This window comes from Doryrhamphus excisus, linkage group LG2 (genome assembly GCF_037039965.1).
Source record: "Doryrhamphus excisus strain RoL-2023G ecotype Guam linkage group LG2, RoL_Dexc_Guam_v1.1, whole genome shotgun sequence".
In the NCBI taxonomy this organism is placed as follows: Eukaryota; Metazoa; Chordata; class Actinopteri; order Syngnathiformes; family Syngnathidae; genus Doryrhamphus; species Doryrhamphus excisus.
The window spans coordinates 16928181-16941043 of record NC_136358.1 but is presented as its reverse complement, the minus strand read 5'-3'; the positions used below and the strand labels follow the sequence as shown (position 1 = coordinate 16941043).

Here is a 12863-nt window from a genome sequence, read left to right as displayed (position 1 = left end):
TTCTCCGAGTGTGCAGCCTTGTCATCGCAAATGCTGCTTGAAAGAGAAGGCGGCATACTTTACCAAGCACTTTTCTACCATCCCAAATATTAAAAATACATTCAAATGCTCCTTCCTGTCTACTTCCTTGGACGATATAATCCATGAGCTGTGTGCCTTTGATCAATTTTACATCTGGATTTTTTAATTTTTAATTATTATTTTTTTTAAGGTATCCGAACAGACTTGAGGATCACATGGGTGTGTGCCCCCCTCCCCCTCGTCCCCCCACCCCCAAAGGATCGTGATGAACTTCTCACCCACGCGCTCAGTCTGTCACTTGTGGTCGCAACCAAGCCGCCTCCATGCAAGAATGCTAACTTCCAGGAAAATGGGAAGACCTTGGACTGGGAAAGGTGGAACAGAACTCGACTCGAAACTATAAAAGTCCATAATAATTATTTATGATTTATTGGCTACATATGACACAACTTTCCACAGATGCATTTCACTTTGAAGCAATTTGAAGCCATAAAAACTGAACATTTTAACATATACACACACTTGTGTAGGTTCAGTTCCAAATGTGAAAACTAACTAGTTGACGGTGTTATATTTGTAAATAAATTGCTATTTTGATGTAAAACAACACATTTTTGTGTTGTTTAAGTTGGTAGAATTTACGTTAAATTTACGTTGTTTGAGTCATCACAAAAGCATTTGTAAAATATTTGTGTCAAAATGAAAGGTTTTGGGTTTTTTTTTTTAGTTGGGAACTGACATTTTCCTGAAACTTACCTATGTTCTAGTGCTGATTACTATAAAGTTGTTTTTTTTTTAGTTGGGAACTGACATTTTCCTGAAACTTACCTTTGTTCTACTGCTGATTACTATAAAGTTGTTTTTTTTTTAGTTGGGAACTGACATTTTCCTGAAACTTACCTATGTTCTATTGCTGATTACTATAAAACTGAAAAAAGATGAAAGACAGGATTCTAATCTTTCTTTTCTTTCTGTAAACATCTGTTGCCTTTTACATTTCTTATTTAATAATTGTTTACTATTCCAATTGCTGGGTTTCACGTCACATCACATCTGGTTGTTGTCAGTCCCCGAGGGAGACAAACAAGCGTATTCGTAACTAGAAGTCATATAAAATCACAGCAAAAATACCGCCCACGTTTGCCATTCTCGCATGTGGAAATGTTTCAAATATGTATTTTAGAAAAAGACAGTCTATCATAAATTCAGGAAACCTTCTTTGCCGTCTGCTCACTAGATATTTGCTTTCGTCGAGTGGAGCCAAGTAAACATGTTGCGGTTTACAGGGAGCAACAAGAAGCATAATTTCTGCTGTTGGAACTGGAAAATGGGAAATGCAGCCATTTGGAAGAATGTCCAGCGACGCTCCACGGAGGGCTTGGAGCTGAGGCTTGCAAGCTAGCTTGCTAGATTTGAGCCGCCTGGAAATAGTGTGCAAAGTCTGGCTAAACATAGTCAAAGGAGGTGTGAGACATCCGCCACGTTTACATGAGTTTTTCTCTTTCTGAATGGAATCGTTCCGAATGACCTTTCCGACAGCAATGGTATACATGGAAAGGAATATTCCAATCGTGTGTCTACATGCGCCGCTATAATCAACCAGAATAGTCAATGGGGCATTCGCAGTAAAACGTAAACATCAACATCACGTGATACCGACTTCCTCGAGTTTTTCTTTCACTTGTTGGAATAACTCCGTATTGCCAGTTTTTCCTTCGTCCAGTCTTGAAATTTAGTTTGAATCAAAAACAAACTTTCCGCAGCAGTCCAGTGCCGATTGATCGCCTCCATTTTTTTTAAACCGAAGAACGTCTTAAGCTCGTCACATGTTTTATATAGATATATATTTTCTTTTTTAATAAAACTGGACTTGTGAATGGCGTATAGAAGGGTTTAGATTCTGTTCCACAGATGGCGCTAATGCACACAAAAGCTGCTTGCCAACCGCCAATAAACAACAGAAGAAGAAGAAAAACAAACTTTCAGTTTGAGCGGGTACAACATACTTCAATCGGATCGGGGAAAGGAATATTCCACCCCTGTGAATCCGATTATATATTCATTCGGATTGGCACTTTTCTTTCGAAGTGAGGTGTATACAAAGGTTACATTCTTTCCATTTGAGCAAATACCCGAATGGAATTGGAATATTTGGGTCCATGTGAACGTGGCTACCGACACGTTAGAGGCCTAATTTTCATTATGCCTGATGCTGAGATAAGATTTCACTGCTAATTTTATGTTTTCATGCATCACACCATGTACACTCACACAACTGGAGCAAGCAATTTCAATGACATACAACATATCTAAAAACCCAACAATAATAATACAAGAAGACTTTACTCAACAGCACCTCTACTGGTGGCAGCCAAGAAGTGCACTACATTGTGCCTGACTTTCCACAGTTAACACCCTATTCACCAACAATTAATTCCTTCCCAGCATTCAATTTATTGAATAAATCACCTCACAAATAAATATAGAGAAAAACTTAATTGTATAATTAAATGAAATGTAAAGAAATAAAGAAAAACTCAAAAGAAAACATGGCTGTGAGCCATGCTGTTTGTACACACTGAAGCTAGCTAGCTCATATCAGATCCAATACAAGACCCAAAATGCTTGTTTCTTGACAATAATATCACAATTTAAGAAAATATAAAACTACAGTTGTTTTTACTGCCGCTCAACAAGTAGAAACGTCCCTGCTGGTGCGTTTGTTACGGTCACCGCGTCCAATGCTAGTCCAATGAGTGTCACATTCTTGTCTTATTGCTAGCTCTATCTTTAGCCATGTCACTTAAACGGCACATTTCACATCATTGCTAAGTACAGTAGATGTTCATAAAGACAACCAAGACAGAAAGATGACCTAAATACTTTAGTCAGTTGTGGCTAAAAGCAAAAAAACACGTTTACAGATCATGACATGTTAGTCGGCCATCTTGCAAAGGTCAAGTAAGCTAGGAATATCATGTCATCTCTTCTGGTTGCTTTTGTTTTTAAGCAAGTGAAAAGCCATTAACCGGCATATCGTCGCTGTAAAAAAAAACCTTCAGTTCAATTAAAAGTGGTCAGGATTGGAGCGCAGGTAATAGTGCACATTAGCGGCGGCACAGTCAGCAGTATAAATGTAATGATCTTGTGTTTCTCATCAGAGAACTTGATTAAACTTTCATTTAGTGTCACAGTGTGGAATGGATAACTAAAAAGCTCTGCTGAGTTTACTGCCGTTACAGCATGTTTCTAGACACCTTCAATGGGAATATATACACCTTCTATTTACTTTAGCATCCACTTATTTGGTGTTTTTACAATGTTGATTGTCGTTTCTTGTTACCTCCCGGGGGACTACAGATGGAAATTAGCAGTTGTGCTATCATCGGGTATGTTTACATCTGTATTGCTTGCAGATGTTCATCAATATGGACCGTCCCTGATAAATAATAAATAAAAGGTAAAGTAAAAGGTTAAATTAATCTCGAGGGAGGCTGACATCATTGCAGCACATTTGATTTTTTTTTCATTTTAAGCTCGTATTGGTGTATGTCTTGGGTTTACCTTCGGGTGGTTAAGTTACTGTGCGATGAATTTAGTAAGAAGACACAGTGAGTCAGAGTGTTATACTGAGTAATGACTTCCTGTAATTTCCAGTGGGTTGACATCAATATGGACCGTCCCTGATAAATAATGACTAAAATAAATAAAAGGTAAAGTAAAAGGTTCAATTAATCTCAAGGGAGGCTGACATCATTGCAGCACATTGGATTTTTTTTTCATTTTAAGCTCGTATTGGTGTATTTCTTGGGTATACCTTCGGGTGGGTAAGTTACTGTGCGATGAATTTAATAAGAAGACACCGCCAGTCAGACTGTTATATTGAGTAATGACTTCCTGTAATTTCCAGTGGGTTGACATCAATATGGACCATCCCTGATAAATAATGACTAAAATAAATAAAAGTGGGAGGCTGACATCATTGCAGCATATTTTATTTTTTATTTTTTTCATTTTAAGCTCGTATTGGCGTATTTCTTGGGTATACTTTTGGGTGGGTAAGTTACTGTGCGATGAATTTAGTAAGAGGACACTGCGAGTCAGACTGTTATATTTAGAAATGACTTCCTGCAATTTCCAGTGGGTTTACGTGGGAGACATCACCAGATTACACCAGAATTTACAATATTTTCAGATTGAAACATTGTATTAAATAATTTCATTTTGCTCAAATAATTGTAATTATTTTTCCAAATCATTCCATGCCCCCCCCCCACCCCCCACCCCAAATAAAGCATTTTGTGTCAAAGCAATCCTCAAGTTGGGAGTTCTCACATCCATACAAGAAAGGCTGCAGGAAAACCAAAAGGAGAGAAAAAAAAAATAATCATGGCGCTGTTGCCCATGCGGTTGAATCCCTCGGAGCGCGGCGGTTAATTCCCCCGACAGACTGCGAGGTGAGCAGAAGGCGGAAATACGGAAGCACTCGGAAGGCCCATGTCGGGTTTTTTCTCTTCGTCATACATGTCAACATACAGTACATACACATTTCATGCCAGGCGGCGTGCTGGGATGAGATGCGCAAAACAATGCAGCAGGAAGTCTCGAGTGGGCGTGTGGAAGGCCGTGGGAAAAACTGACCTTTGCCCAACTGAGGAAAATAGACATTATATGCTGTTCCCATTACATTTTGCTTTAAATTGTATTATAGTGCCTGATTGGAAGTAGTATGCAGATGCAGGGAAGGCGCAAATCCCATTTTACATGTTCACATGTTCATATCTATATATACATATCCTAATCCTCTGTAGTTTCTGCACGCCCTTGTTACTTATGCACCCCCTGGTGACTTTTTTTTCATCCTTTTATGTGAAGCAGTGGGAAAAAAAAAAGATTTCTGTTGCTGCTGTAGTGCCTGTGAGGATTATTGTTAGGTTTCATCTTAATATGTTGACTGTCATCACCAGTTAAAGTGGTGTGTGCTGATAAAAGATAACACACTTTTTGTTGTTTCAATTTCTACTTTAAGAAGGCACACACACAGAGACACACACACGCGTGTGTAAGCACACATGCTAACAAGCTGTGGGCTTGTGTTGAGTGGGTGTCAAGCTGTGACTGGCAGTGTCAGATTAGCCCATTTAGGAAGGGCATATGTTGCTTTGCTGTTTTGCTGCAGGAGAGCTTCCGATGTTGTAGCGTATACTCGCCTATAGCACTCATACACGCCCCCACACACAAATACTGCCGTTGTTGTGGCAGAGCCCGGATTAAATCTCGCTTCAGTTTTGTTCGTGTTACAAAATACTGCAAAACGCTTGATGAAACTGCATTTAAAAAAAACAACCATGAAAAACAGCACTTTAAAAAGTAAAGAGCGATAAAATAAAATAAAAAGGACGTTATAGAGTTTTTTTAAAAATCAGTGAATGTAAATAAATTATTTTAAAAATACTATGTATATTATTTTATTGTTAAAAATTATATAATTGTAAAATGTGTTTTTTTATGCAAAGTACAAACATCACCATTAAGCGGGTTGTTTAGCATTAGAGGTACATGCTACTAGGAAGTGGCTGTAAACATACGGTTAGCATACATGCTAAACGCTAGTGGATGTGCTAACAATAAATCCAGTAGTTATTTTAGCCCAAATTGTTAACTACTGGAAGAAAGCTAAAACTAAGACCTACCTTTGCTTAACTCAACAAAGTAAATCATTTGCATAAACATTGCCAAGAAAAAAAAAAGTGTCAATTATGCCTAAAAAGCTCAAATGGACTTTTTGTTTGGGTCACTCATCTAAGCTAGTACACCAGCATGTCCTACCTTAAAGAGGCGTAGGATGTTGGCCACCATGATGGACACGGAGCTCGCCGCCGCTCCGATGACGCCCACGATTTTATCCGGCTTGGTGAAGATGGGCGGGTCCCCGTTAGCGCAGCGCACATCCGAGCCGTCCCTCTCAATGAGCGCCTGCACGAACGTCAGCGACTGCTCCAGAGCGTAGGTGTCCCTGGAGCAGGTATCCAAAATGCGGGCGCCAAGCGTGATGTTGGGCAGCAGTTCGGGGTCCTTGTTGATCAAATCGATGGCGAACATCATGGCCTCCAACCGGTGAATGCCCTTCTCCTTCTTCAGTTCGCCGCACGGCGTGCCGCGGTCACCCCGCGAGTGCACCGGGAACAGGCCGCCCAGGATGATGTCGCCGTCCAGCCGGATGGAGTGGGCGTACTCGGGTGCCGCTTGGGGGTCCACGGTGGGGATGCGCTGAGGGGCGGCGGTGGGGAGGAGGCAAGCGTAGGAGACCAGGAGGAAGACGGCGGAGTGAGGGGTCCATTGGGGCTCCATCTTGGACCCGATGAGGGGACGTATTACAAAAGTACTTTCTAGTGGCGGGCCAGGGTGGGAGAGAGGAGCCAAGCTGAGCCCCATAAGGGGGTCATATTCCAAGAGGCACCACAAGGGGGGGCTAAAGGGGAGGGTTGTTTTTTTTTTTGTTTTTTTTAATGGCGGGGGCTCACATCTTTAGTGGAGTCTGTTGGGAAAACACACAGAAGACAACTTTAATGCTGGACACATCATCAACCCACAAATGTAAACAACAAAAACAAAATGGCCGACAGTCACAATAAGTTCCTACTTGCTTTGTTTGCCAATTATAACTAACCTAATCTATTTTAAAAATTGTCAAATAATATTCATAAAATGTAGAAAAATAACAATATGAATACTAATTTTGTAAAAAGCATACATAAAAAATAACTTTATGTAAAAGATTAAGATATGCCATACACCTGCTAAATAATGCTAAGCTGCATAAAGTTGAAATATTAAAGAAAAAGACATTGTTTTGAAGGTGTAAAATATCAACAAAACAACAAAAAGGTGTAATTTTTGGAAAATTTGTTTGAAGGAAACATTATAATGTTGCGAGAATAAAGTCAAAATACCATGGCAATAAAGTCATAATTATATGAAGAAAATGTACTGGAAGAAACATGGAAATTGTTGGAAAATTAAAAAAAAAAACACTAGTAATTTTATGAGAATTAAGTTTAAAATATTACGAGTAAAATGTTGTAATTTTACAAGAATTAACTTGTAATATTATGAGAAAAAATAATATAATTTGAGTAGTATAGACTTAATTTTTTTCTTTATATTTAATATGTGAAACAAACAAAAAAAGTTCTAATATTATGGTAAAAAAAAGTCATAATATTCCGAAAATAACATTTACAAAGATGACTGAAAAAGAAAGATGAAATCATTTCAACAAACAGCAAAATGGCACAAAAAAGAGCACTGCAAAGTGAAATACATAAACATATAATAATATATATGATGTATAAATATCTTGAAATATATGCAACCTCTTAGCAGAGCTCAACAAGAACTTTACATATATATTTCTTGTCCAAACTGTTCACTGCTAAATACACAGTGACACAATGTAATTTAAAGACAAAGACATTGTTTTGAAAGTGTAAAATCTCAACAAATAAAAGGTGTCATTTTTGAAAATTTTGTTTGAGGAAAACATTATAATGTTGCGAGAATAAAGTCATAATTATGAGAAGAAAATGTACCGGAAGAAAGTTGGAAATTGTTTGAAAAAAAAAAAAACACCAGTAATTTTATGAGAATTAAGTTAAAATATTACAAGTAAAAATGTTGTCATTTTACAAGAATTAACTTGTAATATTAATATATAAAAAATATATAAAATTATTATTAAAAATAATATAATTTGAGTAGTATAGACTTTTTTTCTTTATATTTAATATGTGAAACAAACAAAAAAAGTTGTAATATTATGGGAACAAAGTCATAATATTCCAAAAAATCATTACAACAAACAGCAAAAATGGGACAAAAAAAGAGCACTGCAAAGTGAAATATATAAACATATAATAATATAAAAAATATATAGTGTATAAATGTACAAAGTCCTAATATTCCAAAAATCATTTCAACAAACAGCAAAAATGGGACAAAAAAAGAGCACTGCAAAGTGAAATATATAAACATATAATAATATAAAAAATATATAATGTATAAATATCTTGAAATATATGGAACCTCTTAGCATAACTCTTCGCTGGCAAATGTTTGAACAACCCCGGCGTTAAAGGCTAGTAGCTAACAAGAACTTTACATATATATTTCTTGCTAAATACACAGTGACACAATTTAGCACCAATTTCCATGCACAACAGGTAATATAAGTGACATAATTGTACGTTTTAGACCGGATTCACTCTCTCATGGATGCAAAGTCGTGCTTAAATTCAGTTATGTCCTTCTCCAAAGTCTATTATACGTCCGAGTTGAGGGACTTTTAGAAAATGACATGTGCTAATCCGGCCTTCAATAAGATGCTTTTGTTACGACACGCTCATATTCAGGGCATCGTTATTATTAAAAATGTCCCCTTTGCTGTCACACACACACACAGACACACACAAAACCACACAGTAGCTTTTTGTGAAGCAGATTAGCTCCTAATTAACTCAGCAGTGAGGAGTGTCCTCAAATGAAATAGCCTGTTTTTTGCTTTTTTCCTGATGAGCGAATTACCGCATAAGAGCGTCTATGCTAAGCTAATTAGCTTCTTTCGTCGGCTTAATTATAAGCTCAGAAAGTAAATGGATGCCCCGTTTTCTCAATTAAGAGACGGGGGGTTGTTACTTTTTTTGTAATATTACTTTAATAAGCAGTAGTGTCAATGCTACCCTTGCCCCCCCCCAACAAAGTCCATCCACAAATCTAATTCAATGGCGTCCTGATGAATTCATCACAAAGAGGCCGAAAAGCAGGCTGTGATGAAGAAGCCATGTTTTTCCAGAATGTAGGTTAGCCACTTCTGCTAACGCCGTGCATTTCTCCAGCCGCCATTTTTTGTTTGTTCAACACTTTCAGCCCCCGAAGACCACTTGATCATCCTCGCCAGGCCTTTCTCAAACTTTATCCACCGAGGTTCGAAAAATGACATCTTGATTTTGTTTTTATATTTTTATTTTTAGGTCTGCTAAAACTGCAACTTTTTTCTCATGAAATTACCTTTTTTAAATACTTTTTTATTTCAATGTTCATATTTTTTCATAATTATGACTTTATTGTCTTATTATTTTCTCATCACAATGAACAATTTATTCATTTATCTGTAATGTACAAAATAAACCTAAAAATGAAACCTAAAAATGAAACCAGAAAATGCAACAAAATAGAGAACATACAAACAATATTCAAAAATCAATTTGCATGTCAAGTACTAGAAATGTGTACATGTTGGCAGGTCTACATGCTCATGCCTTCAGATTCCCCTAAAAATGCGTGTAACCTTCTGCACACTACACTCCTCCATGCTTTCTCACCGCCTCCTTCTCTCATAAATACACTTCTGCCCCCTTGTGGACTTCTTTAAGGATAACAATTGCTCTGAAGTGGAATCCATGAGTGGGGAGTTGCATCATCACATTTTTTGTTGCTCTTTGTTACAGAAATACACAAAAGATGGAGTTCATTCATTCATTCATTTTCTACCGCTTATCCTCACAAGGCTCGCTGGAGCCTATCCCAGCTGTTTTCAGGCAAGAGGCGGGGTACACCCTGAACTGGTGGCCAGCCAATCACAGGGCACATATAGACAAACAACCATTCACACTCACATTCATACCTATGGACAATTTGGAGTCGCCAATTAACCTAGCATGTTTTTGGAATGTGGGAGGAAACCCACACATGCAAACTTCACACAGAGATGGAGGAGGGTGGAATTGAACCCGGGTCTCCTAGCTATGGGGTTTGTGCGCTAACCACTCGACCGCCGTGCAGCCAAAAGATGGGAGTTACGAATTAAAAAAACTAGGGATGTCTGATGTTGGGATTTTTTTGCCAAAAACGATATGTCGATATTGTCCAACTCTTAATTTTCGATACCGTTATCATCCAATACCGATAATATGTTGTATACAGCATTTTTTCATGATCGGGGAAAAAAATCTGATCCCGATATCAACCGATTTTAACATTTTTATGCTGATATCGCGACGATAATTATGGGACATTCCTCGGAAAAACGTGCATTTTTTTGTATTGAATGAGTTAAAGTGAAAGCAAATTGTCCGGGAAGTGCGTAACAGCGTGTGTTTCCGGAAGTAAAGATTCCTTCAGAGCGGGTGAAAAAAAAATAATTTTCCACCAACAAGTCGGACTTTTAAAGACCTTTATCCAAGTCTTGCGTGCTAAACAACACCTTGTCGTGACATATAGATCGGAATATGCAACCTGAGCTTAAGTCACATTTGAAAAAAAAAAAATCAGAATCGCACTGTTCACACTGATATGAACAAAAAAAAATCAGGTGTCACATTGGAGCATAAAAAAAAAATCAGCTTCCGGCACCTTGAGTTCCTTGTCCTTTCATTCCCACTGCACTGCATCCGATGTCGGGATTTTTTGCCGAAAAGTCTTAATTTCCAATACCGGCATCAGCCGATAGGAATAATATGTTGTATACAGAATTTTTTCATGATCAGGGAAAAAAATCTGATACTGATATCAAGCGATTTTAACATTTTTATGCTGATATTGCGACAATAATTATGGGACATTCCTCGGAAAAACGTGCATTTTTTTGTATTGAATGAGTTAAAGTGAAAGCAAATTGTCTGGGAAGTGCGTAACAGCGTGTGTTTCCGGAAGTAAAGATTCCTTCAGAGCGGGTGAAAAAAAAATAATTTTCCACCAACAAGTCGGACTTTTAAAGACCTTTATCCAAGTCTTGTGTGCTAAACAACACCTTGTCGTGACATATAGATCGGAATATGCAACCTGAGCTTGAGTCACATTTGTAAAAAAAAAAAAAAAAAATCTGAATTGTACTGTTCACACTGATATGGAAAAAAAAATCAGGTGTCACATTGGAGCATAAAAAAAATCAGTTTCCGGCACCTTGAGTTCCTTGTCCTTTCATTCCCATTGCACTGCATCCACCTCGTCTTATTTACACCCCCCCCCCCCAGCACCCAGCTCCATCATCGTTCCATCACTCTTGTGCACTCCTCGTCTGGGGGGTTGGGGGGGGGGGGTGCTGGCTGCTCTTTTCAGGAAGTGACAGACCCTCTTCCCTTCTCCTCAACATAGGTGTTAGGAATTCATTACAGTTTGGACTTTCTATCAGAGATGAAATGCCCGAGATGATCCGGGGGGGGGAGACCTCCACCAAGGCAAAACATGCAGATTTGCATTAATATGCAAAAACTAAATAGAAAATTACTTAAAAGGAATCATTTTTTTGCAATACACTTCAATGTAGTAAAGTTTTTAAGTAGTTTTAGCTTGACAATGTGATGAAAATGGACGGAAATGCTACAAATGGGGGTAACAGTGGTGGAATGTGGGCAGCGTGGAAGAAATACCTCGGTAAGAAGAACAGGAAGATGGTTACCGTCTCAAAGGTGCTTCCCGAGCGGACCTCCCGAGTCTGTGCGGGGGTCCCCCCACCTCCTCCCTTCACACACAAACACACACACTCCCCACGCAAAAAAATACGTCTTCTTGAGACAGGTATTCCTTTTTTTTCGGTCACGACAAAAGACAAAAATGGTCCCGAAAAGAAGGCGAATGAAGGTAAAGTACTCCTTAGATGTCCAGCGACGGTGCTTACAGGTGAATATTCCTAACTGAGCACTAGAGAAGCTCGTGAGCAGCTGCCTCAAATCAAGCGCCCCCCTCCCCTTCGCTTCCTTCAACCCCTCCTCCTCAAAACAAACGCGCGCACGACGCAGCGTGAACGCGCCTGCCATAGAGAGAAAGTGGCACTAAAACGTTAAATTTACATTTACGTAAAAAAACAAACAATCCCTTGTTGGGTTTTCTTTGCGATTAATCATCCAGGTGAATTAACTATAGATCCGGGAATCAATGCAAAATAAATCCGACTTGATTGCCTCAACTTGTATCAATTGAGACTACGCCCCATTGATTGTCGAAGCCCCGCCCCTGTGGTGTGCGTAGGTGAAACCAAACGAGCATTCTCGCAGGGAGTGGAATTAAAATAAATGACGCGCATCCCATCTGCGTTGTAATAACAATTTGATCGAGGAAAGAGAGCAAAGAAGACCCCCCCGGTGTTGATTGGAAGGGGTCTGAGTGGGGCGGGGGCGGCAACATGGTCAATTTATGCGACACTACAAAAAAGCAGACGGAGATATGGTGACATCTTGTGGAAGGTGGGTGTCTTTGCAAGAGAGAAAAAACTACAGCGTTACTAATTGACAAAGCAGTTACTTATGGAACAATGGCACTATCTTCAGGGGAAATTGTGTCATTGCAGGTGGCAACCCAGTGGGCTAGCCTGTTTTATTTAAAGTGCCACAGTCGCTCCGAGTAAAGTAATCCCAGCTACGACCCCTCGTGGCTATGGGTAGCATCACAGTTGATCTGTTCAATTAGGTGAGCTACTTCAAACTGTTTAAATCTTTTTATACTGTACGCCGTGAAATATATTTTTAAATGATATTTTGATGAGTATACAGTATCTTAATGGAAACAAATACCTCTCGGTTCCATAAATTTGACTAAAATCAAGACTGATCAGCTGATGACGTCATAAACGGTCGCCGTTAACTTCGGGTTGTTCTTTTGTTTAGCGAACCAATAGGATGCTAATGTTTTTTATTTACCATGAAAGCCGTTTTGTTTAGCTAGCCAATAAGATGCTAAAATGTTTTCTTTTTGAAATACTTTAAGAACACGGACTATACAGTGTATGAATAACAAGGACAAGACATGCGCCATATTGTATGCTAATCAGAAAATGTATATGGCATAAT

General features: G+C 38.6%; 1 protein-coding gene across 2 annotated transcripts in view; it reads right to left on the bottom strand.

Annotated features, from left to right (window-relative positions):
• The window catches only part of grm8a (glutamate receptor, metabotropic 8a), a 179612-nt gene extending 167845 nt beyond the window's left edge, over positions 1-11767 (bottom strand). Inside the window, exons 1-2 of one of the 2 annotated variants that reach the window (XM_058078579.2) lie at positions 11448-11767; positions 5851-6559 (exon numbers count right to left, since the gene is read on the bottom strand). In XM_058078579.2, the coding sequence (XP_057934562.2) occupies positions 5851-6456 (606 nt within the window). In that variant the 5' untranslated portion in view covers positions 6457-6559; positions 11448-11767. The remainder of the gene's footprint in view (positions 1-5850; positions 6560-11447) is intronic. The other variant, XM_058078580.2, reaches the window with a different exon arrangement.
• Positions 11768-12863: the final 1096 nt, after the last annotated feature.